Genomic DNA, 19,192 nt, shown 5'->3' with positions numbered 1-19,192 from the left:
TCCTACTCCAAGTAGGACTCATGATCAAGTCCAATTAATTAAATTAAATTGCAATCCGATTGCAATTATTCCTTCTTCTAACCACTAACTCTTAGCGGGTTTTCAATTTATCAATCTAATTGATCATATGTGATTCTTAATCACAATTCAACCATCGGATCGGTCAATACTTCTAATGTGTGTGACCCCATAGGTTCTATTCTGACTGGTAGTGAGATATATTGCGATCTCTATCACAATATCATTGAAAACGCCTTTCAATGGGTTGAAACAATTCCAACTCAACTTGCCAGGGATCATCGACCATCAAGATGATCTATGTGAGTCTCACCATCCACCAGTGACACCTAGCAGTATGTAGTGGCTACCCAGCAGAATAGAATGATGAACCTCCAGGTGCAATTATCATATGATATAGTCCTTCTATCGTGGATCCCTACAGACCGGAGGTCATGGATAACTCGTCAAACCCCATCGTCTGTCATATGTCTAGATTTATTTGACTTGAGTTCGAGAGTAGAAAACTCTTTTCCACTATATATTCTACCCTGGCCAAGGTCTTAGAACTCAGTCTTATAAATCACATAGGATCTCTCCTCATCTATCAAGATCGATAGATTCCATGTAAGTGCATACCCTACTCCTACAATGAACCTACTGCAGCCAATCTACACAACAAGGACCCATATGACTAGAGACCATGTATATGTGCAGTCAAACTACAATAACCTCACTGTGAATAGCGAAGCACCGCAGGTCAAAGGACCAGTCACACTACTGCAACATCAAGCAAGTCACTGACGAGTGGATAGACATCCAAGTGACTTCTTGTCTTGGTCACGCTCAGTACCCTTGTTCTCTAACAAGCACCTGCACTATCATTTCAGCGTCCCTACACTGTGGACTCGAGTCTCGTCCATCCATAAGGAAAACGATCTGTGCACTGATCGGATCGATCACCGTCCTCGTGATGATCTATCGATCAGGAGCATTTAGAAATTAATCACCAATGATACATGGCTCAAATTCTCAACTCTTGAGAATATGTATCATCATCTTATTAATTTCTTGGACGATTTATAGACACATAAACAATATGAATGAAAAGATGCCCATTTATTATTCAATAATAATAAAGTCAAGTACAAATTTATGTCCCAGAATTAATAATGTGTCCGCCAGATTGGCTTCTAGGGCATACATCTAACAGTAAGGAGGCGATCAGAGCTCGAGAGAGGGCCATCCCGAGGCCGGCAGCGCCTGCGGCGGTCAGCCCTCTCCTCCGCAGAGGAAACACACGCTGAGAGAAGCCGGCTGAGGCCAGCGGCATCGCGGGATGCCCGCAGCCGAGCCTGCGGCCGCTCCCCTCCTCCCATCCCAGCCCCTCCGCCCGCCTCCTCCTATCCTAGCCCCTCTGCCAAGCCACCGCTGGCGACAACCCCGAGTTCGACCATGATCCCCCCCGCCCCCTCCTCCTCTGTCTATCCGTCTACCCAGGTGGCATCCTCCGCCTACAGATCGACGATGACCCATGCGGCTTCGCGGCGGTTGTGCGGGATCTGTCCGTTTTCTCCCTTTCTTCCCCGGAGAAGGCTATGAAAACCCCCGATAGCTCACTCATTTCGAGAACCCCCTCCTCTCTGTTTCCTCCTTGCCCTCGGACCGGGATGTTACTAGATCTGGGCACTCCGGTGGCCTGATGTTCGCCGCCATCCTCGCTCATGCTGGTTTCTACCTCCGGTATCCTCCGTCGGCACCTCTCCTCATCGGACTTTGGCGTTGAGAAGAAGAAGGAGATAGAGAGGGAGAGAAAGAGGAATGGTGAGAGAGGAAGAGGCGGTGGGATGGAGGATTTTGGGAGAAACAAGAAACTTTTAAATAAGGATATTTGGGTCACAAATATAGCTTCCCGACAAAGTTGAAAACAGCATTTTCGGAAAGCTCCAAAATGGCGCTTTTTCCAAAAAGCTATTTTCAGCTTTCTCGAAAAGCTAAAACAGCTTCCCGAAATTTTTACCAAATATCCTTTTTTTATCCAAAAGTATCTTTGGAGGGCCAGAAAATATTTTTTGGCCAGAAAGTACTTTTTGGCCAGAAAGTACATTTTGGCCCTTCAAAAGCTCCCCCAAACAAGGCCTGAGTCCGTCTGAAAATGGGGGGAAAAATTCGAGATGCTTCCAGTTATATATGTTCGCTCTCTTCCGGTCACTTAAAAGCCTACCATGTTAAACATCGTGGGAACAATTTGGCATAACATTTTTATTTCTTATTTTGTACTTATAGCATTTCTTTGTAATTCCTTCATATTTAATGTTTAATAATTAATTACTTCAAGGAAAATTTGATTGCTGGAACTAGGGATCCATGACTCAAGGCCCTATCACCTTAAAAAGCATGGCAACACCTTAATACAATGATTTTGTTTCTTTTTTTATATTTATAGCATCTATTTGTAATTTATTCATTTAATGAAGAATATGGCCATTTCAAATATCTTATAGTATTTAATATGTTAATAGAAATTTGTTTGGATGGATGATCCAATTCCTTGGTTAACTTGGTCTCTCTGCAAGTGTAATATCTACGTATTAAACCATTTTCCAGTTATAACATATCATTTACGATGTTAATAGTGGATTTTATTTCCATCATTTTATGACTATATTATTTTTATAGTTTTAAACATTGAATTCTAGTAAACAGCCGAGTTAATTAGTTTGGAATAATATTCGACTGTTATTACAAAAAAAAAAAGATATTGCTAACGCTTTTAATTGCCTATACCGATACTTATAAGCGTCGTTAGTTTTATTACCGATGTTTTATAAAACATCATAAAAGCATCGACAAGGTAAGTATAGAAAAAAAAAATCTGCCAATGTTTTTAGAAAGCGTCGCTAGTTACCAATACTTATGAGCGTCGTCTTAGTTTGATCCCTGCCAACACTACTTAGAAGCGTCGACAAATTTTGGTGTCGGAGCCAAATTACCGACACTTTTATCTAGCGTCGGTATATATAAGTCAGCATTTCCCCCTTTTTTTGTAGTGTGTGGTTATGGGAAGGCCTCAAATACATGAAAATCATTTTGAAATCTAGTCACATCCTCCCTTGAAGAAGACTCCTGCACTGTAATTGGTTGGCTTTTGACGGGCGCTCAGCTTGCAGATAATCATCCTTTACTAATTATGGCGGTACCATATAAGCTAGTCATATTCTAGCATTGAGAAAGCACCTATGCATGATTTGGTGATAGGAAATGGCGTACAAAGTGAATTCGGATCTCCTAGAATGAGCATGACACCTTGTATAACTTTGATTCCAATTCTATATTTGGTGTTCCTGCCTCTTGAATTTTGTTAATGTTGAAGGATGAAGTCTGTAGCTTTGTGGATGTTTTTAAACAATAATAATTGTTTTAGTTGCATAATGTTGTAACATATTTAATAGAACATTTATATGTAGCGGTATGTTACGTACACTAATCATAATTTTAAATTCTTAAGTGTAATGAATAAAGTGCTATTATTTTATACTATAATTGGATTGTTATTCAATACTTAGCAACGTAATTTTATCATTATAAAATAACTTGATATTATGATATAAGTAGATATAATGTCATGATATCTCTTACCATAATAAGTAGTACTTATTATGCAATAATTATTATAAATGTTTAAGCTTTTAATTACTTTATATATGGTAAAGCATGATAACTAATTTGATATTACTTTTATTATTATTTATACTATTTTAAATTTTGTGCTCTCATTATTGTCGTAAATAAGCAAAATTGTAATATTCTATAATAACAAGTGAAAATTACAATGAAATGGTCATTATGTAGGACGTGTGTTCAATTATCATGCAATAAAATTTTTACCAATGTATGGATGTTCAATTATGCAGGACGTGTGTTCAATTATCATGCAATGAAATTTTTACCTACACTATGTCTATGAATGTTCAATTATGTAGTGATAATATTATGTTCACTTATGCAATGATAATATTATGTTCAAATATAGGATACATGTGTTCGATTACCATGCACCTATCTTCATGGCCAATTTATTTTACTATTAAATTGGATTCGTACACTTTGTTAATTGACAATGTAGTTGACAATTTGGGGTCGCACGACTTGTGTACTCGGTAACTGATGCTTAGAGGTGACCAATGAGAGATGGGTTTCATATGCTTTTTGCACATACCCGAGCTTTATGTAAGATTTCTTTAGCAAAAAAAAATACGTTAAGATTTTGTTCCCTGCTCAAAAAGTAATCACAATAAACGATGTTGAGGTCATGACAACCCCTGAGGATTTGTGCATGATTCTAGGTTTGCCCAATCGAGGAGTGAGGGTAGATTTTACTACAGCTCCACGCATCAGTATAGACGTTGCTCATCGATACAGAGGTGGTAGAAAGGCAGTGGTCATGAAGAAGGTGAAAGATGATATTGCTGAGGACGTGGCTGGTGGTGACACATAGATACTCTTGTAATCTAATTTAGATATATGGATTTGATTGGCCACTTTCCTATTGGGAAAGAAAGATGAGAGAGACATCCACAAAGAGACGCCTTCCTACCTTCTTTCTTATTCTTTTGGCTCGGCAGCTGTTGGATTCCAATCTAAAGCTTTTTTAGAAGAATAAACTAGATTGTATCTTACTCGCTAAGCATGGAAGAACTGCCTCTCTTTCTGACCAATAATATCATCTTTTTTTCTTTTTTGTTAGGATGGGTGGTTCACACCATTCTAGTATGAACACATTAAAAAAAATTAAAAAGCAAGATGTCCTCAAATGCCCTGGGTATTGGCACCAAGTGGATCCACAACACATCACCCGAATGCTCTGCCGTATAGAAGGCTACCTAATTCACAGCTCTATTTATCTTTCGCTAGACTTGCTTCAAAAGAAAAAGGAGTGACCTCCCTTGCTAGTCTCTAGATGTTCTTCAAGAGGGGATTTGTATCAGATCCTTTGCCTTGCCTTCGGATCCAACCAATTTTTTGAGCACCACTTTATTTTGTTACAATATAAGGGATAACTTGGAGGGTTATCCCCTCTAGTGTAGAAGAGAAATAAATTACTTGCTGACATTCGGTTATAGAGATAAGTGGAAGAATAACTTGGAGGGTTATTTGAACAGATAACTCTCCACTTACTCTGTCCACCTAATGCACCTTTAAAGCCATGATCTAGGAATGTGCATAGAAATATGCTCCACCCAGCCACTAGATTACGTGTTTATTTTTTGAAGGATTGTTAAATATAAAGTTGTTTCAGTACCGTCCCTCTTTTTTTTGATTCAAAGGAATGCATTACCACCAAGTACTTTATTGAAATGAGTAGTCATATATAGAAAGAGCCATGGGAGTGCATGGTCACGTTGACGAAGAGCCAGAGGAGTGCATGCATTGGCTCGGGGTAAAGAGGAAAAAGTATGATCGAAATAAAAAAAGACCAGTGGCAGACTATGATGAAATAGAAAGGTGGTCCCAGAGGGGAAGAAAAGGAAGCCCTCGTCCAAATCCAGGGCGGTGGAGCGAAGGCCGCCTCTCTTCGCAATTTCATGTCTCGGGATTTAGTTTTCCCAGCATCTCTGCAAATGGCGGATTCGTATTTGCCATGATAATATGCAGTCCAGCATTTCAATAAGAAAACTGCTTGCTGGGAAACCATGCTTGGAGAGGTAGCTTCCCTGTGAGAGACTCTTTGGTTCCTTTGTTTCCAAACTTTGCTTCCGTAGGGTCCACCATGCATGTCGATGGAATCAGACACGATAAGGCCACCTTTCCGGCTTTCCCATTTGCTTTTTTTCTCCCGGTGGTCCAGAGACTCTCCATTGACGCCTCGTCAGTGGGCAGGCATAGGATCTTTGTGATGAAGGATGTTTTGCCCCCGTGACTAAGGAAAATATAATTTTTTTTTGACAGTGAATACGTTGGAGGAGCTCTCCACCTCCAAATGACTCTGTCCTGTTCATTCCCTATCAAAATTCCATTTAGCATATCGGTCATGCGTAATAGTTCTTCATTGCCTTTTTGGGCTCATGGTAGAAGAAAACCGAATCCCCTTCATTATAAAACTTGCCAAAGAAGCTTGCTATCGATTCAGAGGGGTGCCTTAACATAGCCAAAATGTAACAACCCAAAATCTCTCCCAAAATAGCTAGTCGGAAAGTATTATTTGGATTTTTCGATCATGTATAAGTATCGAGGATTTACCTAGCAAATAATTGATGTAGGATTAAACACACGCCCGCACGGATTCTCACATACTCTCTCCGTTTAAGTCCTGACGTACTCGTCAGGCTAAGGGTTCAAATTCATTCAAATCTAATCACAAACACGACGATCGGTCCATGGTCAGCCTTAATGGATCCACGCTACATGCATTGTCCCATAGTCTACATAAGTTATGGGCCGAGTCCGCTCTGATGTCATTTGTAACAATTCAGGACCTCACCTAAAATGGCTAACCGAAAGGAATTATTTATGTTCCTTGATCCTGTATAAGTATCCAAGATCTATTCAGCGAATAACCAATGTGAGACTAAACATACGTCCGCACATATCCTCCCACAAAAGCAGTGGGAAGGGACTCTTGAGAGGTTGGTTCCGTAGCCAAGTGTGTCGTGTCAGAAGGAAATTTCCTTTACTGTTCAGCGGCCATGGGTCAAATCCCCTTCACTAGTGTCAGCCAAAGTCATTGAGAAGGAGCCCGTCTCTAGGATCCAACAAAACCCAAGAAAGACAAAAGAGAGAGACACCATGAAGGGAGAAAGTTGGAAAGAGAGAGAACCAAACCTCTCTCTCTCTCTCTCTCCAATAGAGGAAGGGGAAGCTCATGGGTGGTGACTACTAGCCGGAGGACCAGCTATTAGCCACCATGAGCAACGGCCGGCAATAACAAATGGCCGGCGGTGAGGAAATCAGCCAGAAAATGGTCTATCCGGATAGGATTTTCAGTTCGAAACTAGAGGATCCAAGGTTTCCAATGGCTGGGACTCTAGCCACCGCCTCCTACCAGCACAGAAGATCTGTCGAGGGCTCCAGCAATGGGCGCTGGTGGGGAATATGGCCTAAAAAGAAGATGCAGGTTAGATCTTTATGAATAAGGAAAGAGGACATCATATCTCTCAATAAAAATCTGATGATTTAGTCAGAATTCAAGCTCCAAAGACCAAGAAATTGGCGGAGGAGGATTAATTAAGAGATATGTTGTGGTTGAAATCTGGCCTGAGGGTGACCACGCCAGAGAAGTAAGGGGAGCCTTCGGCCGAGACAGAGAAAGGATAGCGCCTCCTGCACTCTGGGGACCCTGTACAAAGCCTTAACGGCTGATTTCGGTCAGACCCTCCGATGTTTAAGTTAGAGTGGATCTTAATTGGTTCAAATGTCTTTAGAAGTTACTTGATGTGGGCTATTTATAGTTCTTGCAAAGGTGCCTAGGTGGCGGAGGTATGGTCCGTCCTCATCATGGGAGGAGATGGCATTGGCCAGGTAGCGTGCAATCAAGGCTTGCTTGAGGCACACGATTTGAGCAGTCCTTGTGGACAGCATGGCATTAACAGGTGTGGCAGGGTATAGCTGGGGCAGCAAAGCAAGGTCCCTAGTTGACACGTCTAGTATGGTCAGCAAGCAAAGCATGGTACAGTGAGGTTGCGATGTATGTGGGCACGCACGTAGATACGGCCGCGGGCGAGGTCAGGGAGGCTTAGAGGCTGCAGTATACGCTTGACGAGGTCAGCTTGGTAAGCGCTGAGGTCGGCTCGGCGCTTGGGCGAGTTCGGCTCGGTCTTTCTCTGGCCGAGGTCAGCTCGTCCTTTGGTGGGGTCCGAGGTCGGCCTTGCCTGTGGTTGAGGGGGCCGATGTCATTATAGATACATGCGGTCGCAGGGGCCTCTTCGGCTCTTGATGGATTCAACAGGGCGCTTCAAGCTTGAGCCCGAGACGTCATTTTTGGTGAACGGTCGACGGGGCCTCTTCAGCTCTTGGTCGACTCTGCAGGGGGCCCCAAGCTCGAGCCCAGGACGTCATTTCTTGCAAACGGTCGATGGGGCCTTTTCGGCTCTTGGTCAACACTGTAGGGCACTCCGAGCTCGAGTTCGGAATGTCATTTCCTGCAAACGATCGACGAGGCCTCTTCGGCTCTTGGTCGATACTGCATGGCGCCCCAAGCTCAGGCCCAGGACATCATTACTTGCTCGGGGGGCCGTTCGGCTCTGGGGTCTGCTCGTCAGGAATTGGGTGGTTCCATGCTAGAGCAGGACAATCTATTTTGCCTTCCATCAAGATCTTTGGGATCTTTCTTGGCTCTCGGAAGCGTTCAGCCATGGCATCCAGCGGTGGTGGACTGTGATCGAGATGAAGAAGAGGGAGGACACCATTAATTTCCCATCGGGAGTCAGCCTTCTCCCCACACATGCTAAGTTTAAGACTATTTTTTTTTGTGTGGAAATAGGCCTTTGGGCTCTAATCTAGACACCAGGTCGGGCTATGAATGCTAGGCCATGCCCAAAATAAACTCGTTCAAATGACCACGCTTGGTCATTTACACACCAAAAGGGCTAGGCTTTCACAGACCAGCCACATGTTGGATAGTTATGTTACTCGATTGGCAAACATATGTTCATGATCAATAACATCCCTTTTTCCAAATCACTATCACATAAAGCTTTACGAAAATGTGCTGCAATAACGTTGATTGCTCAATCATTAGATGCCATATACAATAATGGAGATGACCATGTAATGCGCGGATAAAATTAAGGGAAGAAACATAAATATAATTTTATTTAATCAAAAAATTATTTCTTGCATTTAAATGCCCTGTACTGTATTCATGAAAAATATCCTCCCTTACTCATGCTTACAGGATGATCCAGGAAAATCCATAATGATTTAAATAACTAAGATAAAGCCTGATTGATAAACTTACCATCAGTATGAAAAGACAACTTGTTCTATGTTTTGGCTTAGTTTTTATTTAGAAAAGCTGCATATCAACTTAATATTTTCATATGATTCCCTAAGGGTTATGCTTACATAAGTGAGCAAAGAGGTAATGGAGCTAACAAATATAGTGTTCTATTTGAATTATTATGGATTTCCTACATCATTATATAAATATTAATAACATAATGTGTTTTTCGCAAATATATGACAATTCATGATGTTATATGAAGAAAAACACTCAGAAAAAAAAAACAATCATAAACTCTAAATCAAGATAAACAAAGTTGAGGGTTCAGTCGTATTCCTGTATTAATAGTAAAGAACTGTGAATCAGAAAATGAACTGTGAGCAAAGTTGTTTTAATGCGTAGTTTGTGCTCTTATAACTTCATTTACTAACCCACCAAGCAAAGAAGAGTTTTGCTAGGCCTCTGTGACTCTAGACCTAACAAGTTCCACAAACTTATATGCTCAATCCCGATCCAAAGGACAAATCAAGCCTATAAATTTTCATCTGTGAACCATTATGGCTCAATCAAGGGGAGGGTTTGACTTGACCTTAGAATCAATTCTCAATAGCGATCAATCCTCAATTTTCTTCAACCATCACAAATCCTAAAGAAATAGAGAAGATTACCTGCCACAACTTATGAATCAGAAAATGAACTGTGAGCAAAGTTGTAGGTATGTAGTCAGCCAATTTAGTTTGTGCTCTTAATGTGTAGTTTGTGCTCTTATAACTTCATTTACTAACCCACCAAGCAAAGAAGAGTTTTGCTAGGCCTCTGTGACTCTAGACCTAACAAGTTCCACAAACTTATATGCTCAATCCTGATCCAAAGGACAAATCAAACCTACAAATTTTCATCTGTGAACAACAAGGGGAGGGTTTGACTTGACCTTAGAATCAATTCTCAAGCCCCTTTGTTTAAAGCAATCAAAACTTGAACATTAGTTGTCCAGTTTTATTATGTGATACACTCGTGTTGCTGTTGTACCACTCTTTCACAATTGTTCTTGTAGCATGTACATCATATGTTCATTTTTAAGATTAGGTGACATAGCAATCTTATGAATGCATAGATGATAATAGCTAGGAAATTAATAATGAATCCAATAAATAAGTAATTACAAGATACCTTTTTTTTGGTTACAGAATTACATATGCTCTTTGATGATGTTTGGAAGAGTGGCTATCCAGAAAAAAAATGACAATAAGAAGAGCCTATATTTCTCGAAATCATGCATCAATAGGCTACAAACTGTCGTAGAATTTTCACACTCTATTTATGTCTAAAGGGTAGGTTTACCAATTTACCTATTGCTTTGTTTTATTTGAAAAATTCGTAATGAATGTGGGGAAGATAGGGAAGGCAACAGCTTTGCTCTTCTACACGATATCACTTATCAGGCGAACATGCTTATTACAATGCTTCTCGACAAACATCTTTGATGCACCTTCCATCGTCTTACACCATGTCTGAAAATAAAAATGAAGAAAGCATATGATCATATTAGAAAACTGGTGAAGATGTAAAGAGTTTATGCATAGAAATGGTAAAAAATAAATGCAAAGATAATTTTCTTGTAAGCATATGATATAATGAGGCATTATTTGTGGTATTCTGCAGGAATAGCACCAACCTTCCTAATTGACTAAGATTTAAGAATCACAAAGCCAGTAGTTATTTTCATATCATATAGGAATCACATAAGTAGTGTGCATCTATTTTTTACCGGATGGTTTAGATGTTGCTTTACACAGCTTTGTTGAATCCACAAATTAAAACTTTCTTTCCGAATTCTAGAAGAGTGTTTCCAACTCACTTTTGTTAATTAATATTTTAAAAAAAAATAATTTAAAATCAAATAGACGAGGCATGATTCTGTTCTGACTCTATGAAACTAATTGCATAGAGCCCATAGGGCATTGCTTTTGCTTTGCTTCTATTTTCAGAAAACTAAGAAGAAAAATTAATCAGACAGAACGAACATGTGAAATGAAAATATTTTGTTTTTAAAATTGTTTATAGAATCTATGAACCTTTTGTAGCAAACTTACCAAGAAGAATGAAATTCAAAGGAATGAACAATAGAGGCTTAGCGCAAATACTATCTTCAACATTAAACTCTATGTGGGATTTCGTTAATTTGTGGAGAAACAAAAACAAAAAACAACAACAATGCAAAACAAGCCATTAGTAACTAAATTTGTCATGTAGTCATTGACTCTAGTCTCGAGATCAGAGGGTGCAAATTTGGTTCATCTAGGGATCAAACTATACCACTATTGTTAGGCACTGAATCTAATTATTTCCTACTCCCTAACTTGAAAAGTTTTCCTTTGTTGATTCTTTCAAGGTCCTAGCTAATGCCCAGGGTGCATCCACGTAGAGACTGTAATTTTCTTGTAGTTTGTCCCAATTTTCCTACCAAAAATTAAAAAGAAAGAATCTGACCATTTCTATTGAGCAGACCTTCAAGAATTCATGTAATCATATTCCAAATAAAATGTAAATTGATTTAAACATAAATAAGTAGGTCTGGCTTGGCTTGAAACCACAGTTCTTCTTGTATTAAAAAGGTCTGGGCACTCTTTTCACTAGAAAACAATCTGGATTGGTCAATGAAGATCGTGCTATGATCGATGAGAGAAGTGGTGGGTTTTCCTCCATTAACTTCGATAAATTCTTTAACATCTTGTTATAATTTTCACTCACATATCAAAATCATCACTCATATAAGAGTAATCACCTCTAAAATAAGAACTGCCATCACCTACAGAAAATAACCATCATCATAGTCATAATTATCATAATAATAGCTATCCTTGCACAAGAATAATGGTTGATATAGAAACAAGGGGAAGGATATATGATACAATATATCCATTACACAAGGAATGAATGCTAAATATTTATAATACAAACTAATTGAGCGCTAAGATAAAAAATTTAAGAGAACCAAAAGATGATCCATAGTAGGTTTTTTAAAATTTGGATGCTTAATCCTAATCCTAGAATACATGGTTGCAATAGTTGGGTTTTATAATCGTTGTTGTAGAGAGTAAGAGATCCCAATGAAGTCCTTTTCTTGAGTTACTACAAGAAAAGAAGTTATTTCGGTGGTTGTTCCTACGAATGGGTTCCCTGTGTCTTGATAATTTTCTTTAAAGTGTTACTTCTAACAATAAACTACCCACAAATAGCCTCTTGTATAAATAATAAGTAATCAATTTTTATTTCTATATATATTCATGCATAAATTGTTCCCACAATCGTGGTCAATGCAACATAGTTAATCATAAGTTGAATTTAGGATGTGAACAGGTACCAAATGATGTACCAGATTGGTAGTGAAATTGATATTTAATATGCTCTATGGGTACTGAAAATTACGTATGGTATTGACATTCCAAATATATGCAAATGAGATTCTAGGATGAATATCACTGTCAATATTCATAACCTTTAGAGCTTGATTGGAAAATCTAGCAGGATTAGGCTAGATTTTCTATAGAAATCGAGCTTATTAGTCTGCTCAACCCTTTTTTTTTCTAAAGATTTTTTTTCTAGATTTGTCTAAATTCCATCCATCTATGAGTTTGTTAGACTGCAAGATGAAAATAAAAGACCTTAGATGGGATTTTTTTTTTTTCTTTTTCTCGCAATTATTGAGTTGGAGAAGGATTGGGTCAATTAGATCTTAGTTAAATAGATTGTATAATTTATGATCCAATAGAAAATCTACTTCAATCTTACAGAATTATTCAAATAAGTTCTCAGAATTAAAACTATCTAATCTTATCCAATCCAAACATACCATTAAGGTTAACAAAGTAATTTGCAAAAGTTCAGCAAGTCTAAAGTCATACAAGTCAGAGAAATTATATCCTACATGGCATACACTATACGGCCGTAAATGCCATCAATCACAGCTGCTTATTTTTTTAAATTTTATTTATCAAATATTTATCTTGATGCACTGTTAGGAACAACCAGCTATGATTGGCCACCTGTTGTGCCGTGGGATATAATTTTTCTGGAAGTAGACCAAGCCTGGAAGACTGTACCCTGCCTGACAGAAACTCATGAAGCCTACGGGTCCCGTCCGGCTCTGCGTTCAATCCTCCATGGCTTACCTGACCTGGTGCTCCTCTCTTCGAGATGATAGCAAAGTAGAGGGACCTATCGGATGGCGATAATCTGCTGCGACTCGCCATCCTGACCGTTTAATCAGCTACTGAAAAAGAAATAAATAAATCGCACGAGATGCACTGAGCTCACCTTCTCCAACGCGGCCAGGAGGAGCTTTAGTCCGACGGCGTCCCCCGGCCCGATCTCCGACCGCCCGATCCCCATTCGCCGGAGCAGCGACGCCGACCGTCGGGAGGAAGCGGTTGGGGGTAGGAGGGCCTTCCACTCGGCCAGGCCTCCGCTCCTCCTCCTCCTCGTGCTGGGGGTTTCGGCGCCGCCGGTAGCGAGGTCCCTGGCGGCGAGGCCGGACATCACCCGCCTCGACCGATTCCGGCGGACGATGGGGAGGCGGACCGACGGGCGGGATGAGCGCACCGGCGGGTCGGCGTCCAGCTCGGCGAACTTGCGGAGGAGCTCGTCGGAGGACGCCCTGGTGACGTTCTCGACCGTCGTACACGAGGTTTTGGCCTCAGTCTCCATGAGGGTTACAGATTTGGAAAGAGTCGGAGAAAGAGAGGGACGACAAAGGGGATGGATTCGAGATAACGGAGACAGAGGGCGGGGTGTTGCGGATTTGTAGGAGTTAGATCCGAGGCGACCGTTGGAGCGTGTCGGGGGGCGACTGTGAGGGAATATTTTTTTCTTGATGACACTTGAGGAATTATTTTGGCCGGAGGCGGCGAATGTAGCCGTTGGGACACTCTGGGTGGAGGGGCGGTGGGGCTCACTCCCACGTGTTGAACTTCGTTAGCTCGTGTCTCCCGTGTTCTCATTGATCACAGTGTGTGGGCCCCAGTTTCCGCAGGGGAAGCTGATTGCTATTGAGGCACTCGACATCTTTGAGAGTCGTGAACAAACGGCAGTGATCGCCTTCCTTCAGTGCATACGTAGATTTGGAGCAGAAGTCATATGAAGCAGCCACCATAGAAAAAAAATTATTGGACAGAATTTTTATTTTATCATATTTCATCTAGTACAAATAAAAGTTATTTTTTTTTTCAGAATATTTTTTTTATCGGTACATACTGCATAGCTAGATAATGCATACTAAGCAAATTAATTATCTAGCAAGCTAATACACGTATCTAGATAAATTAATGTATAGTTTTTAGAATACAGTATTTACTAGTACATACTACACGACCAGATAATACATACTTAGCAAATTAGTTATTTAGTAACTTAATGCACATCTTCAAACAAATTGATATGTAATTTCCGAAAATCATATTCACTAGTGCACACTATATAAATACCCATTGACTTCCTGATATATATTATAAGCCTCTTTGATATATGCTTAGTAGTGATCTGATACACATTTTTAAATAAATTGATACACAATTTCTAAAATATACTTTTTGGCAGTATACACTATATAGCTACGTGATATACATTAAGCGAATTAATCACCTAACAAGTCAATAGATACTTCTAAGTAAATCAGTATATAGTTTTTAGAACATAGTATTCATCTGTACTAGTATGCAGCAGATAGTTTTCATGCTTTGTCTAATTTGTTAAATATATATCACTAGGTCGTATACTGTGTAATTTTTAAAATTTAATTTTTTTAAATTAAAAACTTCAATAATTTCTCACGAAAAATTCAAACTAGCAATGATTAATGCACAGTTTTTAAAGCTGCTGTAAATTTTTGCACAGATTTTGAAGTTGTAGAAAATTCAAACTACCATGCTGGCTGTGAAACATAAAGATAGTATTAGAAGAGCTTTTTTGGTGTTATGCAAATAAAAAGAGGAGGGATCATAGGCATCGAGAATATCAAAGTACTTAAACAAGCACTACTAATAAAATGGAGTTGGAAATAACATTCACACAAAGAAGCTTTTGGCAGAGAGCAATAAAAAAGGTCTTATAACAGACAAAGATTTAAGATGAGGCATCAACAATTTTAGATCCTTGCCACCTTGCGGAAGGATATTTGTAGAATCCTTTAACCATTCTGGTGTAGTATAACTTTTCTTTTGGACAAGGAAAATGTATCAGATTTTGAGAAGACTCTTACTTGGATGACTACCCTATTGTAAAACCCAGCCTTCTAGTGAACTGGGCCTGGTCTATTTAACCAGCCCAATTGGAAAGAGTGTGGCCCAAAAGAGAAGAAAAAACAAAAATAAAATTGCATGCGCTTGGCATGTGTTCTTCCTCCCGACCTCATCAGAAGGAATCCAACCAAGGGGCAGATTCCAACCTTCTATGGTCCCATTTAGAGCCCCTCTAATCCTCTCTTTGATCTCACTGGATAACCCAGGTCCCTCGATCGAAGTGGTCGCTAGAATTCTTCGGTTTTTCTCTCGAAATGCCGACCACCACCAACGCTTGGAGCCGCAGGAGATTATCGCCAAAAGCCAGGGAAGGAACCGAAATAATTGGATCTACCTTCTTCTCCTTCTTCCGTGACTTTTGGAAGCTCGATTTCAGCTAGCAATCGCCGGATTTTTGGCAGAAAAAAGCGATACCCTGTTCCCCTATTTTCGGAAAACCGATCCATTCTTCCTATTATGGCTGCCTCCGTTGCTGGCGCTTGTCGCTGGAGGCTTTCCTCAATTCTCTACAGTGGCTTGAAGCCATGGCCAGAGCTCCGGCCACCAAGATGTATAGGTTCCATGGTTAAAGGGGTTGAAACCTTATTTTTTGGTGGATTTTTACATCACCAACCGCCTGTGACCGTCAGCCGTCTGTTAGTCGGCTGTGGGTCCTCTAGCCCCAGGCACCACTTGCAGCCACCCTCTTCTTTTCTTCTTCCTTGGTTAGAGAGAGAGAAGCTTCTTATCTCTTTCTCTCTCTTTTCTCTCTTCCTCAACCTTTCTTCCTCTTGTTTCTCTCTTTACCTAGACTGTCTCTCTCTACTCTCTCTCTAGAATTATTGGATCTGGTAAGAACGTCTCTCAGTGACTTTTGGAGCGACTCTGATGAAAGGTCATGATCTAGGATAATCGAACGGCATGCCAGCCCCCACCCTGGCCTTATCAAACACCGTTAGATATAGCACCCCAATTTTTGTTGAACCATCTGTACTCTAATTCGAACATGATCGGATAAATTTTGCATTGATTAGACTAACCGGGGTATCGAGCACTCCCTCTTGATCAGCCTTATGAAAGTGTTGGAACTAGGACTTTTACTTTTAAAATAATTATAATAAAATTTTAATAAAAAATATAATTTTTGAATATTAGGCTATGAGAAGAATTTTTGGGATTAATTGGATCTGTTAGTTGGATTGCGCTTGCAAGGTAAGTAATGTGATCCTTTTTCTAAATTTATTAACAAATTATAAATATTTTCTAAATCAAATTATTCTTGATTTATGAACTTAATGCATGGTGTTTTATTATTATATATGTCTTTTCTAGAATATTGTATGATTCTTGATTGAATGTATTGGTTTTGATATGAATTATGCTTAATTGATTTCGATGTCATATGATTTTACGTATCTTATAATTTGTAACACTGAACATGTTTTTGAGAAAAAGAGTTTTGATTCGAAATAGATTCGGACTTGCAAGTAGATTATGTTTCGATATCCTGCTAGTGGGGGTTGTATGTTGGTAATTTGATACCTTGTTAGTGGGAGTTATACGTTATCATTTCGATACCCTATTAGTGAGGGTTATACATTGGCATTTCGATAGCCTGCTAGTAGAGATTGTACGTTGGCACTTTGATACCCTGCCAGTGGTGGTTGTATATTAGCACTTCGATATCCTACCAATTGGGATTATGTGGTGACACTTTAATATGGTCATAATTCTTGGTTGTCGAGATAAACTCGTTTTAGAAGAAATTAATTTTTGAATGAAATTTGAATTTTAAATTGATTGGATATTTATTGATTTTACAATTCGAAGAATTAGTTTGCTTTGAGAATTTGTTGTGGGAGAGACTAGATAAGATTTTGACATTTTTATTTAGACTATATTTTTGTTAGAGTTGATGCAAAGTTTTAGAATATTATTTGGTTTTATGAGACATTTAATTTTAAATTAGTTATTTAGAATAATATTTGAATATTATTATTTTAATTTTTTCACTTACTGTTTATAATATCGTGCTGAGATGTCTTACATTCTCGTAGAGGGAGTTTCCTATGAGTATGCAACGATTGCCACAACCATCGGCTCGCGACCTCGGGTCAGGGGGTGACATCTCTACATTCTTATTCCCTAGCCTAGATCAAGCAGCCATTCAGCAGAGTGCAGCCATATATGACAGTTGTGGAACTGGTGAACCAATTCTTGGAATATTGCTACTAGAGGGCCATTAAGCTGCGAGGAAAGTGAGGAAAGGGAATGGCTAATGAAATCCTACATCTCATTGGGCCCGGGACAGGTCCAGATCTTCCATCTTGCAGATGAACTGTTCAGGCTTTCTTTGTAGAGATAGGTGGGCTCCAAAGTTCTCTCTCTCACACCTTTGAAAAGCAGCAACACATGAAAGGTGAGAATTTTCATGTGGTTAGCTATCAGAAATAAATTACATACAAGGAGGCATTGGCAAAAGAATGTTGGAGCATCAGCACTTGTTGCAGTTTTTATTTGTATCAGGATGAAACCATGAACCATATACTGCTACACTGCCCAGCCGTAAAGCAAATCTGGAGGAAATTAATATGAAGGAAAATTAAAAGAAAGGTTAAGTTTTAGAGTTTATCCACCAACTCTGCTATCCCAAGAAGAGCTCATAATATAGCTGGGATAAGCTTGTATTATCACTCTCTTAGACATGGTGAAAGGAGCAGAACAAAATGTTTTGTGAAAAAGGAAAGAACACTTGAGGCTATGCTAATGCTGCTATTCATCTCTCATGACTGGGCCAGTTTGGAAAAGCTTAAGGAGCTGCATGCCTATCTCCAGCTTTAAACTCTATATCTGCACTGCTTCCTGATTTTTCTATCTTTTGTTCCATTTTTCTTTTCTGCTATCTTTTGCAACTCTCTTCTCTATATACACATCTTTCTGTAACAAATCAGATGGGCTATGCGAGCCTCTTTCATGAAATAACAATTTGGATTATTTGTTTATTTACACTTTGGCTTGGGTTGGATTGGGTCAGGTCAACTTAAATCGGAGTTAGATCCAGTTTGGGTTAAAGGTCGACCCTAATCCAACATTAGTTGAGATTGGTTGAGGTCTTTGAGCTTAAATTCAACCCAAGTTTATAATACCTCGACCTATCTGTATCTAATAAGCAGATAGAGTGGACAGATTTGAGCTGAGCCCAACTAAATCTTAAATTTTAGGGTTTAAAATGAAGAACCAGAAATTTAGGGATGCAAGTGTAAATCTAGCTCCATTTGAAAACTTGAAAACTTGGAATTGAGGAGAAAGGAATGGAATGGAAGGGAAAGTTAAAAATTTTGATGTTTGGGAGTTTTTTAGTGGAGGGAAAGGAAAAGATAAGGGGGGAATAAAAGGGAATAGGAGGAAAAATTTGGGCTCCAATTCTTTCTTTCTTTCCTCTCATAAGTGGGAGGATTTGGAGAGAAAGGAATTAAAACTTAATAAAAATTTTATAATACCTATTTTACCCTTAAATTAAAGAAGCACCAAATTAAAAAGACAAGTACATCCTAGGGCATCTTTTGTTTTAATCTTTCATATGTCATCTCCATCTCCATATACCCATTTGCTGCACCTCTACGGAGCTCCATCTTCCGGTCACTCATGATCCAGTCCGATCCGATCTATTTGCATCTCTACTCATAAGCATGCCCTTTTTATAATAAGGATAATTTAGTAAAAGTGTTAAAAAGGTATAATTTTTTTTTATTTTCTTTCTAAACTTTCAAATAAGAGGAAGGTAAGTAGTTTCCCTTTTCTTCTAAAACTTCTAAATAAAAGAAAAGAAAAGTTTATTTTATTTATTTTTCTTTTTTAATTTTTTTTTTTTCTTTTCTCCTCAAAACTCCCAAATGGAGGGTAAAAATTGAAGGAAAGTTGAAGGGTGTCGCTGTAATTTAGAAAAAAATATCAACTCGTCCCCGCGTGTGCCAGAACT

The 19,192-nt window shown here is 39.2% G+C and overlaps 1 protein-coding gene across 2 annotated transcripts; it reads right to left on the bottom strand.

Moving 5' to 3' along the window:
* Window positions 1-10,045: 10,045 nt before the first annotated feature.
* On the bottom strand, window positions 10,046-14,096 carry LOC103704959 (uncharacterized). 2 transcript variants are annotated; one of them, XM_008788502.6, is made up of 2 exons: window positions 13,256-14,086; window positions 10,046-10,449 (listed from the first exon to the last, which is right to left on the bottom strand). In XM_008788502.6, the coding sequence occupies exons 1-2, from the start codon at window positions 13,643-13,645 to the stop codon at window positions 10,360-10,362; spliced, it is 480 nt and encodes a 159-aa protein (XP_008786724.1). In that variant the 5' UTR covers window positions 13,646-14,086; the 3' UTR covers window positions 10,046-10,359. The 2 variants fall into 2 exon arrangements, with proteins under 2 accessions (XP_008786724.1, XP_088573764.1); XM_088717638.2 differs by lacking the exon at window positions 10,046-10,449 and adding an exon at window positions 13,048-13,192 and having other exon boundaries at window positions 13,256-14,096.
* Window positions 14,097-19,192: the final 5,096 nt, after the last annotated feature.

The sequence above is a fragment of the Phoenix dactylifera genome, chromosome 3 (genome assembly GCF_051530095.1).
Source record: "Phoenix dactylifera cultivar Ajwa chromosome 3, Ajwa_hap1_PhDact_Kaust_v1.1, whole genome shotgun sequence".
Classification (NCBI taxonomy): domain Eukaryota; kingdom Viridiplantae; phylum Streptophyta; class Magnoliopsida; order Arecales; family Arecaceae; genus Phoenix; species Phoenix dactylifera.
The sequence above is the reverse complement of the archived record's forward strand: the minus strand, read 5'-3'. Positions and strand labels throughout refer to the sequence as shown.